Source organism: Musca autumnalis, unplaced genomic scaffold (assembly GCF_047663935.1).
Source record: "Musca autumnalis isolate F117 unplaced genomic scaffold, ASM4766393v1 scaffold_4, whole genome shotgun sequence".
NCBI classification, from domain to species: Eukaryota; Metazoa; Arthropoda; class Insecta; order Diptera; family Muscidae; genus Musca; species Musca autumnalis.
The window spans coordinates 151,638,428-151,661,382 of record NW_027411977.1 but is presented as its reverse complement, the minus strand read 5'-3'; the positions used below and the strand labels follow the sequence as shown (position 1 = coordinate 151,661,382).

The 22,955-nt window shown below is 34.6% G+C and overlaps 2 protein-coding genes across 8 annotated transcripts in view; both read left to right on the top strand.

Moving 5' to 3' along the window:
- Positions 1-22,481, top strand: part of axed (BTB/POZ domain-containing protein axundead) — a 177,269-nt gene extending 154,788 nt beyond the window's left edge. For all 5 annotated transcript variants that reach the window (XR_012412670.1, XR_012412674.1, XR_012412673.1 and 2 more), the window contains exons 5-8: positions 17,015-17,209; positions 17,270-17,505; positions 21,889-22,095; positions 22,157-22,481. The gene's annotated coding sequence lies outside the window, so the exon portion shown is untranslated. The remainder of the gene's footprint in view (positions 1-17,014; positions 17,210-17,269; positions 17,506-21,888; positions 22,096-22,156) is intronic.
- Positions 1-22,481, top strand: part of PGRP-LA (Peptidoglycan recognition protein LA) — a 65,295-nt gene extending 42,814 nt beyond the window's left edge. For 2 of the 3 annotated variants that reach the window (XM_073984206.1, XM_073984207.1), the window contains exons 2-5: positions 17,015-17,209; positions 17,270-17,505; positions 21,889-22,095; positions 22,157-22,481. In XM_073984206.1, coding sequence (XP_073840307.1) covers positions 17,015-17,209; positions 17,270-17,505; positions 21,889-22,095; positions 22,157-22,297 — 779 coding nt within the window. In that variant the 3' untranslated portion in view covers positions 22,298-22,481. Of the gene's footprint in view, positions 1-17,014; positions 17,210-17,259; positions 17,506-21,888; positions 22,096-22,156 lie in introns of those variants that run through there. The other variant, XM_073984208.1, reaches the window with a different exon arrangement.
- Positions 22,482-22,955: the final 474 nt, after the last annotated feature.

Below are 22,955 nucleotides of genomic sequence, written 5' to 3'. Positions count from 1 at the left end.
TCGACGTTTTGATAGCCCCCATGGAACGGTGCCTCCCGAATTTCTGTATTTTGAAGGTTAGCCACATTGTTTTACCGAACTTGATGAAATTTGGTATTTAGTCTTCTTCATAAACGAAAAGAAACTAATTGTTCCATTTACTTCAATAAAACTCGTGGTGGAGGGTATAAAAATTTCGGCATGGCCGAACTTAACGCCAAAGACCAAATTGTAAAAAAAATTATATTAATTATTCGTTTATGGCAACAAATTATATAAAAACTAAACGGGTTTTTTGTGCAAATATCTTGTGGTCATTAAGCATTTCTATGATTTTTGCGGCTAATAATGGTCGAACAGTATTGAATGTGACAAAGTTCACTGATAAAAAACCGTCATGAGGCCGATTTGTCATTGTTTGTTGTTAATAACAAACAATGACGAATCGGCCACAGACTAGTATGCAAAGAACGAATATTTAACTCAATGTGTATTGTCGGAAAATAGACCATTGTAAAATAGTCTGATTTTCTCTTTGAAAACATTAAAATACCTCTGGAAAGTATAGGGAAAAGACAGCATCTTCAGTGCAGTATTTTGAAACGACCTATAACAGAGGATTATTTCCTCTCTCAATAGTATTGAAATGACTCCATTTTCACTAAATGAATAGATATTATTCTGTACCATCTTATTAAATCCCAAAAAGTGTTCCAAATCCAATAAAATCGCTACTGGAGAGGCTGGAATGCCGAATTTTTGGGTACTATATTCTTTCCAATCAAAATAGTATGCGAAATCGGATTCACTGACATAATAATGTTTAAGAAGACATCCTTATTGGCATCATCTAAATATTTAATAGTCATTATTCGAAATCAGCAAAAGGGAGCCAGAAAGCTCAAACAAGTTCAACTACCAACAAGGGCCACATCATCACATATATATATATTTTTTTTGTGTTAATTGCTGATGTAATATAACAAAACTAAATTGATAAATACCTCGGGCTAAATCCTGATACCAACACCTATAAAATGTTTCGTCCATTTTAAGAAAAAAAAAAAAAAAACACGGAAAAGATCCTCCAACGAAAGATCAAGATTTGCTAAAAATTGTGAACCAGTGACCTTAGAGCGTAACTTGAATGTATGTATTGTATGATGAATGATAAAATTGAACGGTCACACTTAGAGGTGACAAAAAATAGAGGGCACTATCGATAGTATCGATTACTTTTTAAAAATTCAATATCGACAGATAATTATGTCTATCGATATTATCGGACTAAAATCCCCTAACCTTAAATCTATTCAATTGAATAGAAATTGCGAGGCTTTTTGGTTTTGTGGATGTGAGACAGTAAGTTCGTAGCCACACGTACATATTTTCAGAAAAGTTAATCGTATTTTTGTGTACTTTTTATTATGTACATAAAAATTGTGTTTTTTCCTTTATATTACTGTGAAGTACTTGTGCAAAATTTCAACAAATTAATGGTAATGACAAATTAACGATAATATCGATAGCTATCGATTTTTTGAAATGAAATATCGAAAGTATCTAATGTTGGGAATATCGATAGTTTGCCAGCTCTAGTCGCACAATAACCGATTATTTGAGCAAAGCTGTCATTCAAAACTGACAATGTGTATCCAACTTTACTTTCAGTATGATTACTATCGAATCCCAAAATGAAATTAACAATCGGTGACGACAAAAAATTCCGTATTTTGCCAGGAAAAGAAAAAGGCAAAGTTCTATAGTCAATAATCGGCCCTTTGCCTTCATCTTTTTTTATGGGTAACAAACGATTCTTGTGTGAGCCACGGATGCAGTTCGCCAGCCCGTACTTCGTTCGAGTACACTGTAGTTCATTAAAATACATTTCGTTGTAATTCCGTCCTAAGTTGCGTTGACAAATTAAACAAGTAAGAAAAGCGTTAAGTTCTGTCGGGCCGAACTTTTTATACCCTCCACCACAAATTTCAGCCATTTCGGTGGATTGATGTGGCCACAACCTTCAAAATACCGAAATTCGGAAGGTACCGTTCTATGGGGGCTATATGATGGCGTGGACCTATACCTACAAATTTCTGGGGGAAAGTTTTTTACGCCTAAAGAAGACTAAATACCAAATTTCAGCCATATCGGTGTGACAATGAGGCTAAAACGTTCAAAATATCGAAAATCGTGAGATATTGTATTATGGGGGCTATATCAACACGTGGACCTATATAAACATTTTATGGTAGAAATGTTTCTTAGCCTCTGGAAACACAAAATACAAAGTTACAACCGATTCTTTGGTCAAATGGGTCTAATACATTCAAAATATATTAAAATGACGCGTACTTTATAAGGGGTCTTATGTGGGGACTATACCAAAACGTGGACCTATATAACCCAACTTTGGTAGGAATGTTTCTGGCCTCTGAAGACACAAAATACCAAACTACAACCAATTCCGTGGTCAAATGGGTCTAATACATTCAAAATATATTAAAATGACGCGTACTTTATATGGGGCCTTATATGGGGGCTATACCAAAACGTGGACCTATATAACCCAACTTTGGTAGGAATATTTTTTGGCCTCTGGAGACACAAAGTACCAAATTACAACCAATTCGGTGGTAAAATGGGCCAAATATCTTAAAAATTCCTTAAAACGAAGACGCGTCACGCGTCATTTTGTATGAGGGCTATACGAAAGCGTGGACCTACATAGCCCGCTTTCAATACCAAAAGTCCTACGTAAATATAACATATTTTCCCAAAATTTCATCAACCTACGTCAATCCGTTCGGACGCTAGAGTGATTTCCACAGACGGACAGACGGACGGACATGGCTATATCGATGTAAAATTGCACGCTGATCAAGAATATATAAGTTAACACATAATATGTTGTTTTACCTAATAAAACTAAAGCTCAGCAACAATAAAGTTGCATACTCTGTTAAACTCAATTCCAATTAAACTACATTGCAGACATTCATCTGCCCCAAATATTAAATTCCAATTAATTATTTTAATAAATCAGAAAATACACTTCCGTTGCAAAAGCACATTGCAGACATTCATCTGCCCCAAATATTAAATTCCAATTAATTATTTCAATAAATCAGAAAATACACTTCCGTTGCAAAAGCAGCCAACTCAATGAAACTGCTTTGCAGAACATTTCGTCTGTCCGATTTCAATAAACCCAAGAAATGCAATTTCCGGTCAACCAATGCAACGCTCGACGCGTGCAGACAAATTTAATAGAATTTGGTAACAACAAATTATTAAAAGCTAAGTGACATGATTTCATGGAAAATCATAATGTCAAATAAGCAAATATTTGTAATCTAGTTTATGATTGTAACACAACATTAACTTCACTCTTTTACCAACTGTCAGTGAATAAAGTCGTCTTAAATCAACAAACGGTTTTTTTAATTCGGGAGCGGCGAAACTTTTGATAAGTGTCACTTAAGTTCAATTTTGATAATTGAACTCCAGTTTTAAAAGGGTCCGCGGTCCTTTTTCGACAAAGTAACGCGTACAAGATCTAGAAGATCTTAATTAGGATCTAGACGATCTTAATTTTTTTTCAGACCTAAGCTCTCGTAGGTCTAACTGGCGCCCGAGCAAAATTAAAAAAAAAAGTGTGAAGAAAGAGGCCCCCGAGTACTTAAGGAAAGGGACGCGTTGAACGCAAGCCGCTTCACCAGTGAAAATAAATGATAGTGAACATTAAAAAGAAAAACATCTAATAATTAGAAAAAAACTTTGAAAAAGCAAAACCTTCACTAAAAAGTACAAAAAGTGCAAAAAAAAGTGAACACTTTAAAAAAAAAAAACATCTAATAAATAAACACATTGAAAAAAAGCGAAACCTTTATTAAAAAGTAAAAATAAAAAAAGTGCAAAAAAGTAAATGTTTTAAAGAACAAAAACATTGAAAACAAAAACCTAAACTAAAAAGTAAAAGGTGTGAAAAGTGGAAACAAATCTAAAGTGCCACAATAATCGAAATATTAAAGAAGCCGAGACATTGAAGCGAGGCAGTGCCACAATAAGCCAACTATTAAAAAGTGAAAAGAAATCTAATAAGCCGAGATATTAAAACGAGCCAGTGCCACAATAAGCCAAATATTGAAGGAAGGGAAGAAATCTAAGAAGCCGAGATATTGAAGCGAAACCCACTATATACCCACAGTCCCAAGATGACAACTTTGCTGTTATTATCGTAAGATATAATTACTATTTACAATAATAGATATAGAAATAGAAACCATATATATTTGAATTAATACAATCTCAAGCCCTCTCTGAAAAAATAAGAAAAAGAAAATAGTCGATTCATCTTAAAATAAACAATAAAAATCTCTGTGAAACATCCTAAATTTGTACTTGGCAAAATTAGCTTCTTATTAAGATGGCAAATCCCAATAATTTAGTGCGACCACCCATCCTAAATGTCCCCCCCCCAAATCCTTCACATCCCCCAACACAACCTAACAGGAACGAAGGACAAATAAACTTGACAGACCTTAAAATCTTATTCTCGAAATTGTTAATAACCAGATACAGGCTGCGTTAAACCCGCACGCCATTCATACAAGCACGGTAGACCAATCTATCGACGCGGAACATTTAGGCAATATAGGAGATTTAGACAAAATCCCTGACATTGTTAAATGTCTAAGGGAATTCTCGGGAAAACCAGGAGAGTTCAACTCCTGGAGAAAAAGTGTGGAAAGAATTTTAAAAATCTATGAAAATCTGAAAGGTACTCCGAAATACTATGGTATTTTGAACATAATTAGGAATAAAATTGTAGGTAATGCAGACATAGCACTAGAGTCGTACAACACTCCTTTAGATTGGCCAGCAATTTCCAAGTGCCTTACCTTACACTACGCCGACAAACGAGATGTATCAACGTTAGAATACCAAATGACAGGTCTAATTCAAGGAAACTCAACGGTTCAAGAATTTTATCAGGCAGTTTATTCACATTTATCTTTGATACTAAACAAACTAGGAGGATTAGAGGCTGGAAATGAGGCTCTAAGTCTACTAACACAAACTTATCGAAACAAAGCCCTCGATACATTTGTAAGAGGATTAAATGGGGATCTACCAAGATTGCTAGGAATGAGAGAACCTGCGGATTTACCCCAGGCTCTTCATTTGTGCCTCAAACTGGAAAACCAGAAATTCCGCACTAATCATGCCCAAAATCAAAATATTCAGCCAATTAAAAAAAGCCATCATCAAACATCTCCGACCCAGAAATATAATTTTCAAAAGAACAAACAAGAGTTCCACCCAAGCATAGCCTACATACCTAACCCACATAATCTTCCTAAAATGAACAATAATTACAATATTGGTACACCAAGTTTCGGCCACCCGAAACAGCCTCCACCACGCCCAACGGCACCAAAGCCAGCGGAACCAATGGATGTCGATCGTAGTATTCGTTCACAGCAAATCAATTATTCAAATAGACCACATCAACATCAATTCCTCGATAAAAGACCCCCTAATCCATCGTCAAACCATAACGTTAGTCCACCGAAGGCACAACGAACATTCCATATAAATACAGATACACCAGATACGTTCGAGCCCGACAACATTAGTTATGAGGATTATTTTACAGAACAAGAAACGTCACAAAATTACGACCAAGATCAGGAAAACTATTCCTATGACCCTTATTCTGAAAGTAATATACCAGACAATGAAACAGATTTGGAGCTTGATGACATTCATTTTTTAGAATGACAAGCTCTTCGCTTCCATATTTTGAATGTCGAACGGAGAGCGGAAAAATCTTAAAAATTTTAATTGACACAGGATCTAGTAAAAATTACATCCAACCGGACTTAGTAAAAAAAATAATCCCAAACAAAATTCCGTTTTTCGCAAAATCTGTAGCAGGCGATGTAAAAATTATATCACACACGTACATAAACCTTTTCAAATTAGATGATAAACTTAAATTCTACTTAATGCCTAGTCTAAAATCTTTCCATGGCATTCTAGGTAATGACAGTCTAAAAGCCTTAGACGCAGTCATTTACACAAATAAAAATTATATGATCGTTCGCCAGCATACCAAGGTTCGACTTAAACAACATGTTAGCCAAAGTGTAAATACTAGGCAAATGGAAGCCATGAATCTCTTAATAGATAAATTCTCTAAGCTCTTCGCAGAGCCAGACGAGAAATTAACCTACACAACTAAGGTAGTTGGAGAGATCCGTACATCAAATGATTCTCCAGTGTATACCAAATTTTACCCTTATCCGGCTTCATTAAAACGTGAAGTCGAGATGCAAGTGGAAAAGTTGCTAAACGATGGAATCATACAACCATCAAGATCACCATACAATTCACCTGTATGGATAGTTGATAAAAAGCCTGACTCCCAAGGGAATAAACAATACAGGATGGTAATAGACTATAGGAAACTAAATTCTGTGACAATCTCAGATAGATATCCAATTCCTGAAATAGCCGATATTTTAGGGAAGTTAGGAAATAGCAAATTCTTTTCTGTGTTGGATTTAAAAAGCGGCTTCCATCAAATTCCGTTAAAAGACTCTGATGTGGAAAAAACTGCATTTTCTATTAATAATGGCAAATACGAGTTCACTCGCTTACAATTTGGTTTAAAAAATGCCCCGTCGATATTTCAACGAGCTCTCGATGATATTCTCCGCGAACATATAGGGAGAATATGCTACGTATATATCGATGACATAGTTATATACAGCAAATCCGAAGAGGACCATATTCGTGATATTCATAATGTTTTCAAAACATTAGAAGAAGCAAATATGAAAGTCCAATTGGACAAGTGTCATTTTTTTAAACAAGAAGTGGAATTTCTCGGATTTATAATATCCGAGGCAGGTATAAAAACAAACCCAAAACAAGTTGAAGCCATTGCAAACTTTCACCAACCCAGAACTATTAAAGAACTTCGATCCTTCCTAGGCCTTGCGGGATATTATCGCCGTTTTATAAGAGATTTTGCAAAATTGGCAAAACCACTGACGTCACTTTTGAGAGGTGAAGAGGGTCGAATATCAAAAAAACAGTCGTCTAAAATTTCTATAAAATTTAATACCGAAGAGGAGGAAGCATTTACAAAGATAAAAAATTCTCTACTATCAAGAGATACGTTGTTGTACTATCCAAATTATGACAATCCCTTCGAGCTAACAACTGATGCGTCAGATTATGCTCTCGGAGCAGTTTTGTCTCAAGGAGACAAGCCCATTACCTTTATATCAAGAACTCTGCATAAGGCAGAAGAGCATTACGCGGCGAACGAAAAGGAAATGCTTGCTATCGTCTGGGCCCTTGACAGTCTTAGGAATTTTTTATATGGAACAGCAAAAGTAAAAATATACACAGACCACCAGCCACTCACCTACGCTCTCAGTAATAAAAATAATAATAACAAGATGAAGCGATGGAAAGCCATATTGGAAGAATACGACTACGAGCTTTTTTATAAACCAGGAAAAAGTAACGTAGTGGCAGATGCCCTATCCAGAGTGCCTGAAGTATCGCAAGTTAATTCTATGTCGGAAATGACACATAGTGACGATAGTTCCTCACATAACCTTATTTATAGTGTCGAAGCACCAATAAACGTTTTTAAGAATCAGATAATCTTTGACCCTAGTGCAACAAACTCCTATCAGTTCGATATAGTATTCCCAACCATCCACAGGCATATACTTCCAGGAATAGATTATACCCCTGATCAGTTAATCCAAATTCTGAAAAATTACTTAAATCCCTCTGTAATCAATGGCATCAAAGCACCCGAGACATTAATGGGAAAAATTCAAGAAATTTTCCCACAGCACTTTGCAAAATACCGCATTAGATTTACGAACCTCCAAGTTGAAGATATTAAAGATAGTAACCAACAGGATGAAATAATTATAAGCACACACAAAAGAGCTCATAGAAATGCCAGAGAAAATAAAATACAGATTCTCGAAAAATATTATTTTCCCAGTATGAACAATAAAATTAACAAGATCGTAAAGCAATGTACTGTTTGCAAAGAAAACAAATACGACAGGCATCCACCGAAGCCTGAACTAAGGGAAACACCAATACCTTCATATCCTGGAGAAATCCTTCACATTGATATTTTCAAAACGGAGAATAAACTTGTCCTCACAGCATTGGATAAATTTTCAAAATACGCGCAGGGTAGAATTATTAAGTCAAGAGCCATTGAAGATATAAGAGAACCTTTACGAGAATTAGTATTTTTATTCGGTGTTCCAAAAATTATAGTTTTTGACAATGAGAAATCCTTTAATTCGGCATCAATAATTTTTATGTTACAAGACCAATTGGAAATAGAAATCTACAAAGCTCCACCATACGCGAGTGTCGTGAACGGTCAGGTTGAGCGATTTCACTCAACCCTAGCTGAAATTATGCGTTGCCTTCGAACTGAACGGACATACCCTACGTTTCTTGAACTATTGGACAGAGCAATTTACGAATACAATTATACTATACATAGCACAACAGGACAAAGACCACTCGAGGTATTTTTCGGACGACGAGTTAGCATAGACCCCGAAATGTATGATAAAGCAAGACAAGATAATATCCAAAGATTACGAGACAAACAGGTAGCTGACCTTAAAACCCATAATAAAAATCGGGAACCAATCAAACAATTTGACCCAGGTGACGAAATTTATGTAAAAATCCATAAGCGTCTAGGGACCAAATTGTCTCCAAGATTTAAAAAAGAGATAGTAAAAGAAAACCATTCTACAACTATTCTTACAGAATCAGGAAAAGTAGTACATAAAAGCAACATTAAAAACTGAGACCTTCTTTATATTTCTTTTTACAGAACCCTAGCATTTCTTTGCACCTCTTCAGAAATCAACATGCATGTTTTTAACTTCACACAGTCATATCTTGTACCAATTCACAATGGTCCAGCTAAAGTACAGGATGGAACATTTAACATTATCCACATCATAGACATAGACAGATACAGGAACCTCGTTAATGACATACAATGGAAAATAACACAAGCCATACCTAAATCCAATCCTTTTTTCCCACTCCTTACGCACGAAATATCACAAATACACGGTATCCTCGAATCCATAGAGCCAGTAGAAGCATACAGGAAAAAAAGAGCCATTAATATGATAGGCACAGCCTGGAAATATATCGCGGGATCTCCAGATCACGACGATTTTGAATTGATTAAAAATGATTTAGACCAAACAATCCGAAATAATAATCAACAAATAATCATAAATGATATTTTCACAGAGAGATTACAAAACCTTACCCAAATTACAAATCAAATATCAAAAGTAGTAAAACAAGATACTAACTATGTAAATGAAGCTGCACTCAGCATGCAGATAAAACTTAGATTCACAAAAGAAGAACTAACTAATATTAAATTCGCAATGCAATGGGCAAAACAAAATATTGTAAACTCATTTTTGTTAAATAAAGAAGAAATGAAAATTGCATTCGAAAAAATAAAAGAAGATAACATTATTATTACATCAATAGAAGAAGCCCTAGAATTTGCAAAAATTAAAGTATTGTACAATCAGAAAAAACTTTTATATATTATTGTAATCCCTCTAACTAGCAAAGAAATATTCCATAATTTTTTAATCAGACCTGTAAAAAGAAATAATAGAATTATAAGTACTAAGTTTAATGAAATTATAAAAAATAATAACAGTATATTTGGCGTAAAAAGCAAATGCGTTGTAACAAAACATGTAAAATTTTGTCAAAATGACCAATTGGTAAATATTTCCAACGATACTTGCATCCCACCGTTACTACACGGATCGAATTCATCCTGTCCAATAACTAACGCGTATCATATTCCTCCGATAGAAAATATTTCACCCGGTGTCATTTTTCTTAATGATTTCAGTGGAACAGTAAATAACAAGACTTTAAATGGAACATTTTTGATAGAATTCCACAATGCAACGTTACGCATTAATGACAAATTGTACAAAAATTTAGAAGCTCCATTATCAAGAATTAATCCACCAGCAATACAACAAACGCCTGTCGAAGATGAATTTATAAATCTTTTATCATTGGAAATGTTCCATTTGCATATTAATAATACTAAGTCCATCCATGAACTCAAGTCAGAAGCAGTTGTTACCAAATATACAATTTTCTCTCTATTTTCAATTTTTGCTATATGTCTATTGATAACTGGGTTTTTCATGAAAAAACGACAAAACGTAGTCTTTCATACAATTGCCCCTAGTCACGGGTTAACACAGATCCTCCCAATCACTCAAAACAAAGTTCAAGTACCAGGGCCACAAAAAGTGGATGACCTACCATATTTCTAACGATTGAGGACAATCGTTTTTAAAGGGGGAGGAGTTAACACATAATATGTTGTTTTACCTAATAAAACTAAAGCTCAGCAACAATAAAGTTGCATACTCTGTTAAACTCAATTCCAATTAAACTACATTGCAGACATTCATCTGCCCCAAATATTAAATTCCAATTAATTATTTTAATAAATCAGAAAATACACTTCCGTTGCAAAAGCACATTGCAGACATTCGTCTGCCCCAAATATTAAATTCCAATTAATTATTTTAATAAATCAGAAAATACACTTCCGTTCCAAAGGCAGCCAACTCAATGAAACTGCTTTGCAGAACATTTCGTCTGTCCGATTTCAATAAACCCAAGAAATGCAATTTCCGGTCAACCAATGCAACGCTCGACGCGTGCAGACAAATTTAATAGAATTTGGTAACAACAAATTATTAAAAGCTAAGTGACATGATTTCATGGAAAATCATAATGTCAAATAAGCAAATATTTGTAATCTAGTTTATGATTGTAACACAACATTAACTTCACTCTTTTACCAACTGTCAGTGAATAAAGTCGTCTTAAATCAACAAACGGTTTTTTTAATTCGGGAGCGGCGAAACTTTTGATAAGTGTCACTTAAGTTCAATTTTGATAATTGAACTCCAGTTTTAAAAGGGTCCGCGGTCCTTTTTCGACAAAGTAACGCGTACAAGATCTAGAAGATCTTAATTAGGATCTAGACGATCTTAATTTTTTTTCAGACCTAAGCTCTCGTAGGTCTAACTTATATACTTTGTGGGTCTACAATGATTATTTCGAGTAGTTACAAACGTAGTGACAAACTTAATATACCCCCATCCTATGGTGGAGGGTATAAAAATACCTTAATTTTTATATAATTTTTTGATTCTCTGACAAATATTTAATGTAGTTGCAAACGGAATGACAAATTTAATATACCCCACATCTTATTGTTGAAGGTATAAAATGAATAATATGGCTAAAAGCTTAAAATGCAAAAACGGGGCGTACCTCTTGTATGGGGGCTACACAAAAACGTGTAATTATGTCTACTCACTGTTTGCGGGAACAATAAATAAAAATAAACCATTATGGAAAAAATCAAAGTCGGGCGGGGCCGACTTTATAATACACTACGATTTCAAATTTCATCAAATATTCAAATTTTCATATTTCATCAAAAATTCTGTTCAATACTGTATTTCGCACGTCAAACACATAAAATCCGCCGACAAAATTTATGGGAGGTTCATCCTAATCTGAACCGCTTTCAAAATAATATGGCAAACTTATTTCTAGACCAAATACCGTCACATTTTTCAAATTCCGTCAATTTCACGAAAAATAGACGGAATTTGCGTGTTTGGTGCACCAAATACCTCAAATTGGGCGAATATATTACGTATATGGAAGCTATATCCAAATCTGAACCGATTTCAATAAAATTTGGCAAACTTTTTTAGAACAAATTTCGTCAGAAATGAAGAACTAAACACAATGCATATCCCCAACGAAGACCACAAACCGAATTTTACCCATTTCTATAAGATAATGCTGCTAAAAACTTATTATAGGGGCGAGGGCTATATAAAAAGGTAAATCTATGCCGACAATTCTCCACCAATGAAGACTAAATACCACATATCAGCCACTTCGATGACAAAATGTGACTAAAACTTTCAAAATACAGAATATCGGGAAGTAACGAGCTATATCAACACGCGACCTACATATATAAACAATTTTAGGTATAAATGTTTTCTAGGCTCTGGAAACACAAAATACCACATTACAACCAATTCGATGGTCAAATGGGATAATTCCTTCACAACTCTTTAAAGTTAGCGTCGCGTTGTAAGGCTAAACATTAGGTAGAAATGATGTTTAGGAGAAGGCCTTGAATCTCCGGCCGAAGGTCGTCTACTTAAGTATACTTAGAATTTTGAAGAAAGTTTTGTTCGTGTATCCAACTTTTGCACCTGTTCATATGAAAAAGCCTTAAAGCCCAAGGCCGGCTACTTTAAAAAACTTACAATTTTAAAGAAAGTTTTGTTCTTGTAACCCACTATTGCACCTGTCCATAGAAGAATGGATGTTAAAGTAAGCCATTTCCGAAATGTCCATACTAGGGTATTGGGTTTTCCCGGCTTTCATCATTCCCGGGAAACGGGAATCATAAAATCGTCATTCACGGGAATCCGTGATTTCCCGGGAAATACGAGAGTGGATCAATATTTTCGTGATTTTTTTATCTTCCCATAGTAAATTATATGAAATACAATATTTTCAAAGCTCAAAAATGGACGACACGTTTTCGCTCTATCGATTAAAAACGAAAAAAATATGCCCATTTTGCCCACACTGGCCATTATTTCCATTATTCAAAGCTAAGGAAATAGCTCTACGGAAAGTGATTTGGCTCAAACAATGAAGTTATTGATCAGAATTTTCCAATTTTATGGACCTCGAAAATCGTATGTTTTATTCTTATGCTTAAGATTGCTTGAAACAAGTAAGAAAGTATCAGTCAGCTATGCCGACTGAGATATACCCTCAGCCCCGGACCTAAAGAAAAGAAGCAAAAAACATACTTCGGACGTTTCAAGGGGCTTTTTGAGTTTTTGAGCCAACTCCTTAAGGAGTATGGATTTGCCTCGAAAAAAAATTGTACCGTTTAAACTAGGGCCGCACACAAAACATGTTGCCAAACATTTAAAAGAGAAAGTGTGGGAGATTTCTCCCTTCGACGGTTATCTTACGTACTACCCAATGTAGTTGGTATAGGCATATTTTTTTTTTTTTTTTTTTTTGATATTTTGGGCCTTTACCTCAGGTAGTGTGGACTTTCCAAATCTTTTGTTTTTTATTAATTCTGTAAAATCTAATCGAATTCTGATTCTATAGCATAAAAGTGATTTTAATTAAATAAAGGCTTTTTACCCTTTTTACCTTTGAATAGCTACAAAAAATGATATGATCTCATAGTAAATATATTTTATATTAGTTGTTGCAATATCCATTGGATAATAACTCAAAAGTGTAAATACGTACATATATCAAGAAAAATGTCTAAATTCGTCTTTTCCATTTCAAAAAAAATCAACAAAATTTTTTGATACTACATCAATGATTTTTGGTACATAGATTAAGAAAAACATCGACATTCTAAATCTGTTTTCGTTACCAATTTTGATAGTTGCTTGCAAAAGATATGACCGTTTTAATTATGATAAATAGAAAAAATTCTAGAAAAAATCGCGGCTTACATGTTATATCCTATTACCGTTAACTGCATTTGTACCCTTTGCGATGATGCAAAAAAAATCGAAAAGTATCAATGGATTCGCGAAAAATTAAATTTTTTAAATAATTTTACGTATTTACAAACATATTTTTGATACAATAGAGCTATAATATTCATGTTATTAGCAAAAATACGAAGAAAATGTGACGAAAAAACTAAAAATCGTATTACTCCAATTTTATTTTTTTATGGTTTCATAAGAAAAATTAAAGAAAAAATTTTTGAGTTCATCGTCATTTTCGTCAAAATTTCACACAATAATGAAGATATTCAGTTGTAACAAATTTTTCGCTTATAGTTTTCCTATTGGCGAATATTTTGATGTAATGTACATGATGCGCATCCGATTTTCGAACGCAGCGAATCAATCTCTTTTATTTGATGTACAGTTTGTGAAATTCTATTTGGCGACCATGATGGAGTATCTGTTGCATATTAGGGTGCAAAAAACAGTAAAATGGTAATAATTTCCACGAAGTTCATTTACATTTTATGCGCATCCGATTTCGATGATCACCTTTAAAAAATACATCATTTGATGTCCATTCATTACGATCCATGAAGAACCGTGGATGTAACATCGAGCACAATTTTTAGACAAAATCAATTGTATCTCGGGATTTGCTATAGTTTTTAAATATCTGTCTTTGCACATTTTAAGCGGGCATATCGTTCTTTATTTGAGTAGAAGTAACACATCCAAAGCGCATTTAAATACGCGTTATTTTCAAAAAACATTTTTTGCAGATTTTCGAAATTTGAGGGGTATCATATCCGCCGATCCAGTGGATGGATTTAGACGCGCCGTGGCTTATCAGATTCAGAACGTAAAAAAAAACTAAATTTACGCGGGTTTCCACGGAAATCGAATAACGTTCGCAATTTTGAACCAAAAAAGCAGGTTTTTTAGAAAAATTTACGCACAAAAATTTCGGCTTTGAGGTCAGATTGCTGTAATCCTATGAAGGCTACACACTCATGTTATACATTAAAAAATGCGAAATCGCGAGTACTACAGTCAAATAATACGCTTTTAGATAAATCCAGCTGCTGCTCCCGATTAGAACAAAAATTCAAAAAAATTCCATTTTCAGTCTTCAAAATGTCAGCATCCGTTTGAGGTACATACAGTGGATATATTAAAAAATCATACATTAAAAACCTCATCTCTGAAGTGTATTATTTAACTTCTTCTTTGAGCATTAAGCTCTACATTGGGTTGCAAACCACTAATTGGTAATTGATACAAAAAACTCGTTTCCTTCAACGCTTTTTTTCCTATATGTTTACATTATCCGCTCAAATTATTATTTTAAAAAAATCCCTCGTTGAATGGGGTAAAACAGTTTATTTTACCGAAATAAGTTCAAAAGTTATGGTATATAACAACTGTTCGCGAGTTACTGGGACTCATAATAAATGTCATTGCCAATTCATTCATATCAGTGCTTCAATATGTAGTGAAATTTAGTAATTCTAAAACACTTATTGTATATTACAATTAAGAACTTTGCATACACTAATTGTATTATTTCAAATTATATAATTTCACCTTTATTCCTACACCAATGATCAAGTTTAGTACTTTTCGTAGCCTTAGTCGAGGTATTTTCAATACCCTTATCAAACTTTAGTATTTGTATGTATTCAAAATGGTACCAAAGTAAGTACTTTTCGTAGACCAGGGCATAAACTTCAAATATTATTCAAATATGTGATTCTCATTGCCAGCTCTCTCTGTTCCCCTACCATGTCTTAACCCCACACACCAACTGTGACTCTAAGTACATAAGTACGAATTTTCAAAACTACTTCCATTCAACACGCCAACGGTAAACTTATTTCAAAATTTCAGGATTCCAGCTCTATCCATTCACCAAAATCAAATTGTACCAATAGTACTTTTCGTACCCATTACTACGAATTTGCAAAGCTACGTCAATCCTACACTTTAACAGTAATCTTAATTTCAAACTTAAGGATTCCAGCTCTATCCGCTTGCCCAAATCCAAATTGTACCAAATTTAGCACCGCTTATACTTTTCGAAAACATAAGTATGAATTTCCAAAACTACCTCAGTCCTACACTCCAACAGTAATCTTAATTCCAAATTTTAGGATTCCAGCTCTATCCGTTCACCCAAATCCAAATTGTACCAAATTTAGTACTTTTCTTATACATAAGTACACATTTACAAAACCACCCCCTTGTATCAATCAAGCCTACTTCTCAACTTTGATTCTCATTCCAAATTTCAAGCTTTTATGTCTATCCGTTCACATAATATCGAATTGTACTAAATTTAGTACATTGTAGTATATTTGGTACTTATAATTCGAGTTTATAAAAACCGGTCGGTACGTATATTCTATATTCCATCAATGACGCTCACTCCAATTTTGAGAATTCTAGCTCTACTGGTTCGCCAAATACAAATGGTACGATATTTAGTACTTTTCGTACCCTTCTAGTTCGAATTTCCAAAAACCCCAGACTTATTGACCACCTTCGCTTCAAGACTAAACCTCACCCAAAAATTCAAGATTCTAGCTTCAGCCGTTTCGTCTGGGCGTTGATTATTAGTCGGTCAGCAACACAAATTACACGATTTTATTACATTTTAGTACTTTTCGCACCGTTCTAGGATGAATTTCCAAAAACCCAGCCTTATCGACCACCTTCGCCTCAGGACTAAACACCACCAAAATTTCAGGATTCTAGCTTCAGCCATTTCGTCTGGGCGTTGACTATTAGTCGGTCAGCCACACAAATTACCCCATTTTTAGTACATTTTAGTACCTTTCGCACCCTTCTAGAGCGAATTCCCAAAAACCCAGCCTTATCGACTACCTTCGCCCCAAGACTAAACACCACAGAAAATTTCAAGATTCTAGCTTCAGCCGTTTTGTCTGGGCGTTGACTATTAGTCGGTCAGCCACACAAATTACACCATTTTTAGTACATTTTAGTACCTTTCGCACCCTTCTAGGGCGAATTCCCAAAAACCCAGCCTTATCGACTACCTTCGCACCAAGACTAAACACCACCCAACATTTCAGGATTCTAGCTTCGGCCGTTTCGTCTGGGCGTTAATTATTAGTCGGTTAGCCACACAAAGTACACAATTTTTAGTACCTTTCGCACCCTTCTAGGGCGAATTTCCAAAAACCCAGCCTTATCGACTACTATCGATTACTTACTTATAACACTCTGTATAATTATAACGTTTCGAAAAGAATGTCTCAACAGATGAATTTGTTTTTCTTCAATTGTATAATCTGTTTTAAAATATTCTTTAACATCTCCCGTTTCAGGAATAAATCAAACAAGAAATACTTCAAGTGCTACAGTGTCACAAAAAATTACAACGACATCAAAATTATTAGTTGCCCTCATTTCGTTGGTACTGATTGTAGCTGCTATAATAATTTACGTGGAACTGACACGCAAACCTCCTGAACCGCTGCGAGGTCCTATATTTTTCAGCAATAACTATGAGCATGACACATGTAAGAGAACCTCCAGTGACTTGAAATCTTTTATTATTAACTTTATTTAGAGTGATTTAGTTCCGAATCTAGGAAACGGGCACATTGTGGTCGACCGTTTGCAATGGGGCGCCTCAGAATTGGCCAACAAGCTTAAAGTGCCCTTGAATCATCCCATACCATATGTGTTAATCACCCACATTGGAGTTCAGTCGACATCTTGCTATACCATTTATAAGTGTTCCATTAAAATGCGCACCATTCAAGATTCGGCCATTGCCGAAAAAGGTCTCCCGGATATACAATCCAATTTTTATGTAAGTATAATATTAATTGTTACGTATGTCAACCAAAGAGTGCCACTAGTATATTATTAACCAAAAAAATGTAAATCTAATAACTAGACATCGGATTTTTGCATGTTTTTTATTTCTCATCCGATTGGACTCAAATTTTGGATCTAGGCGTTTTAAGGGCCAATTTTTCGATATTTGGGGTCATATCAAAAACATGCAAAAAATATGCAAAAAATATGCAAAATATATGCAAAAAATATGCAAAAAATATGCCAAAAAATATGCAAAATATGCAAAAAATATGCAAAATATGCAAAAAATATGCAAAATATGCAAAAAATATGCAAAATATGCAAAAAATATGCAGAATATGCAAAAAATATGCAAAATATGCAAACAGTTTTTGGCCGAAAATCGTCATAAAAGTCGTAAAATTGTCAATTAATGTTAGAAAAATCGTCAAAAATCTTCAAAGTGTTCTAAATTAAGATAGTTGGGAGTTTAACGTCGATTTTTTAGCAGATTATTGTGTTATCGAGACCTCTTACGACAGTGTGGTGTAGGGTATAAAAGAATTGTATTGTAATACAATTTTTTATTGTTAAACTATGCAAAAATATAAAATTTGATAAAATATCAAACGTTCTATGAAAATTCAATATTTTCTTTGTTATAATTTGTAGCGTTTGGCTGGTTATTGTGCAAAGGGAAAAATCGATGTCGGATTTTTTAAGGCGGCAACCGCATTAAGTTTTTATTTCGGTCAGATTTTAAGAATGTCAAAGTTTGAGCACAATTGGAATATGTTAACATCTGCCACTGGGGCCTCGACATTATGCAAATCTCGATTTTTTGGCTATTTAGCGATTTCGGCGACCCATTTTTCTGGAATGGTTAAAGCTTTTTGTCCATATTAAGCATTAAATTAAAGGCTATTCTATTCTTAACATTTCTTGCTGAACAACAAAATATAAGTATATATAATAAATCTAATACTAAATATGTATTACAGAATTCGAGATAATAAAGCCAATGTCCCGAAAAACGTGACTAGGTACGCCTTTGTGAGAAAATGGAGACTATTCTCCATTTTAAATTTATTCGCGATTCAGACATCATGTGGTTTTGGAGCTATCTGGGTACAGCTGACTACTTGAAGAACGCTCTGCTATGTAGTTCGCAACTTTCAAGTTGCTTATCATCCTTTGCGCCTCCTGGAAATTCGGAGTTAATGTTTAATCTTTTGAACAACAAGAATTATGCCAGACCTTTTTCTAGGATTTTCGGCAGCTGCTCTTTTGGAAGTTTGGATCGAATATTTCTGAAGAAATTTTAATCTTTGCTTTTTTAAGATTTTTGTCGCCTTTTGGCTCTTTACGGCGTTTTGCACCGTTGGATCAAACAATGCCAGGTCAGCAAGTTCAGGACTAAGATACCACAGATTATTAATTATGTTGTTACTTCCTTTTTCGAAAATTTGTGTGTCAATGTTTTCATATTTCAATACATTTTCAATGAGGTCTAGGTCTAGTTTTGATGCTAAACGTATCGTAGAATCTGAAGAACCATCTGTCCCGAAAACAATTAAGCGTGGCTTCAAGAAAATCGTAACTATGCAATTGTCATTGGTGCTGGACCCCTGTAAGGTGTATAGGAACGTTACTAGTATCATTATGGCTACAGTAGAAGCTATCGGAGAGGGCCCCTACAAATATAAGATCTCTAAAAGCTTTATCCGTGAACAGCGGTGAATAAGCCGTGAAAAATAAACGTAACAGCTTCAAGGAACGAGGCTATTTGTGTGCACTGGCATGGAAAACTATTAACAAATATTCTCAAACAGGGAAGAAAAAACGGGTTGCTGCTCTGGTATCACATGGGGGTAAAGAACAACTCCTAGGTGTTCCTGAAACTGACAGTAGCTCATGGGAGAAACAAGAACTAGCAGTGTACAAATGCCTAGAAAAATGGGGTCTCAACAGCTCGAGCAGATATTAGGTCGAGAGCTTCTGTACCACCGTACAAACTTGTTAGAAAATTGTTGAGATGGATTTTTGACTGCAAGTTTGGAAGCACATCCGGACATCAACCAAACATATTCAAGCGATTTCTATAAGAATAGTCCGCGATTGACAAATCCAAGTACGAAGTAGGCGAGAGTGTTTTAAAACTACTGCCCAACCCACTTCCCAAGAACAAGAGGCCGTAGAAGCACCTTGCGTTTAAATCGTTCGAGACTGGACGCCCCCAGAATGTTTTTTCTATTTTATTTATTTATTTGGTATCCCATATAAGTGAGAGTTCTGAGAGTCCTGAACTTATGCTCTGGCATTGTTTGATCCCATAGTGCAAAACACCGTAAAGATCGAAAAGACGACAAAAATCTTAACAAAGCAAAGATAGAAAATTCTCCAGAAATAATCGATCTAAACTTACAAAAATCAACTGCCGAAATTCCTAGAAAAAGGTTTACCAGGCATAATTACAAGTGAGACCATATTGTTGTTCAAGAGATTAAACTTTAACTCCGAATTTCTTGATAAAGATAATGCAACTTGACCACAGAACATCAACAACCAGTAGGGGTAAAGGATGGTAAATAACTTGACAATTGTGAGCGACATAGCAAGGAGTCGAGTTCATCACCAAGTTGTCATCTGTACCCAGATGGCTCCAAAACCACATTATGTCAGTCCCTTAATGCCCGTAATTTCAACACGTAGCTATCTATAAGTTCACAGATATCTCCCGTGTAAGCAACATTTTGTAATTTCAACGCATAGGTAACGTTACCGAGTCAAAAACGGCCGTGTTACTTACACCAAGGATTTTACCTGGTTAATCGTTGCCAATGTGTCAAAAGTTGTAAAACACTTCTATGTGGCAATGATTTTGCGAAATCATGAATGAAAATCACCAATATTACCACATGATTTCAAAATTTAGACGCTTCTGTAAATGGCATGTAGAAATTACCAAACGCGTAGGTAAAGATAACTAATAGGTAGCTACCTACCCGTTTACCCAGGCGTTGAAATTACGGGCATAAGTAAATTAAAATATGTATGAACAAAATGTAAGCATTTGTCATTGAAGCCATACAATGAAGGTACATTTGAAAAGGGAAATGTTTGATGGATAGCGATGCCATTCCACGGCCGATATGTCTGATGAGTCTCTACAAAAGGCGAAACATGTCACATAATGGTGGTTGTGGGGGTTCGAATCTTCGGCTTTCCTTTTTCACTTGCAAACATCATCGGTCATTAAGCTCGACTCCAACGAGAAATGAGTTAAAATAGATCTTCGCCCTAATAGGCAGCATTTTCAAATAAAGTAAAATATATTCGTTTTCATTCGCAAAAATTTGATAATATAGGAAGAAAAAAGTTGGTTTTTTAATAGACTCCATTTTTGCCCTAAGGCCTTTTTCGGGACATTGGGTTTATTATCTCGAATTCAGTAACACTTACGTACTTTGTTGTTCAGCAAGAAATGTTAAGAACAGATTAACTTTTAATTAAATGCATAATACGGGCAAGTAGCTTTAACCGTTCCACATATATGGGCCGTCGAAGTCGCCAAATAGCAAAAAAAAAAATAGATTTTCATAACTTCGAGTCCCCAGTACCACGCTTTAACATATTCAAAATGTGCTCAAACTTTGACAATCTTAAAATCTAACAATACTAAAAGGTATAGGCGGCTCCCCGGCTAAAAAATCCGAGATCGATTTGGTCCTTTGAGTTAAAACCAGCCCAATGCTACAAATTAAATTAAGATGCTACAAAAAAGAAAATATTGAATTTTACATAAAACGTTTGATATTTTATCAAATTTTATATTTTTACAGAGTTTAATAATAAAAAAATGGTATTACAATACCAAATTTTTATACCCTACACCACACTGTCGTAAACGGTCTCAATAACATAATAATCTGCTGAAAAAATCGACGTTATACGGTCAACAGTCTTAGTTTTGACACTGTTATGTATTTTTTGATGGTTTTTCCAACTTTAAATGACAATTTTATGACTTTTATGACGATTTTCGGCCAAAATCTGTTTGCATATTTTGCATATTTTTTGCATATTCTGCATATTTTTTGCATATTTTGCATATTTTTTGCATATTTTGCATATTTTTTGCATATTTTGCATATTTTTTGCATATTTTGTGCATATGCAAAATATGCAAATATGCAAAATAAATACGAAATATGACCCTGCCATTGAATTTAGATTTCTTTGAAACGAAATTTGGTCCAATCAGAATCTTCGTATCTTTAATATTAAAAAATATGCAAATATGCAAAATCCGATGTCTACTAATAACACAACATACGTTCATATGCCAAAAATATGGCGAATCTAATCACGTGCGTTTGTTATGCCATTTCAGGTTGGCTCTGATGGTTATGTCTACGTCGGTCGTGGTTGGAACTGGGCAAATACTTATGCCAACAGTTCATTGGCGATCACTTTCATGGGCGACTATGGACGCTACGAACCGAACGAGAAGCAGTTGGAGGCTACGCAGTACTTGTTGGCTTACGGTCTGACTAATAAATTTATTGATTTGAATTACAAATTAGTGGCTCAAAATCAGGTAAAACAAAACTTTAGGATTTAATAGTCAATACATTTTAAAAAATAACATTTTTCTATAGACCAAACAAACGAGAAGCCCCGGAGCCAATGTCTACCGCATCATAAAGAAATGGCCCCACTTTTATCCCTGTGGGATGGATAACAATCCCAAGTGTGGCAGTGAACTGGATTTACCATATCCGTGGGATGCCAACATGTGAATTTATGTCCATACATTTGCTCTCTTTTTTCATCCTCTCTAAATTTTTGTACTTCTCTCTAAAAACAAAAATTGTGTTAGTTTTAAAGACGTAGAATATAAGGATACATAGTATATGTATTTACGTTGTTTTTTCTTTTTTTTTTTTAATAAAACCGAAAATATTCCAAATGATGTGTGAAAAATATGTTCGTTTTTTTTGGAAATATGACAATTGGACTTTGTAAGCAGGTAAGCATGCGAAACATCTTAACATATGCAAGTTATGCAAAAAGAGTTGAATATTTGATGAAAAAAGTATTCGAAACATTTGAAATTGTCAGTAGTAAGTAACACGTGAGCTTTTTAACCAAAGAAATAAATTTAACGGCTTTCATTTCGAAGTTTGCCATAAGGGTTCTAATTTCGTACCAATAACTGTTACCGGCCGAAACTCTGTCATTAGCAAAATTTTTTAATAATGACTACTTTGTGCAATATTTGTACCTGTTTTGGCAAAAGAAATGCATATAGATATCGACCATTTAGGTTAGATTAGGTAAGGTTGAAAAGAGGGGTGATGCAGGATCACCACATGTCTGTGTGGACATACACTTAAGCCATAAAGTAGGCCTGTTGTGCGCTCTAATTTGCGGTCAGGATGAGGTTGTAAACTTTGT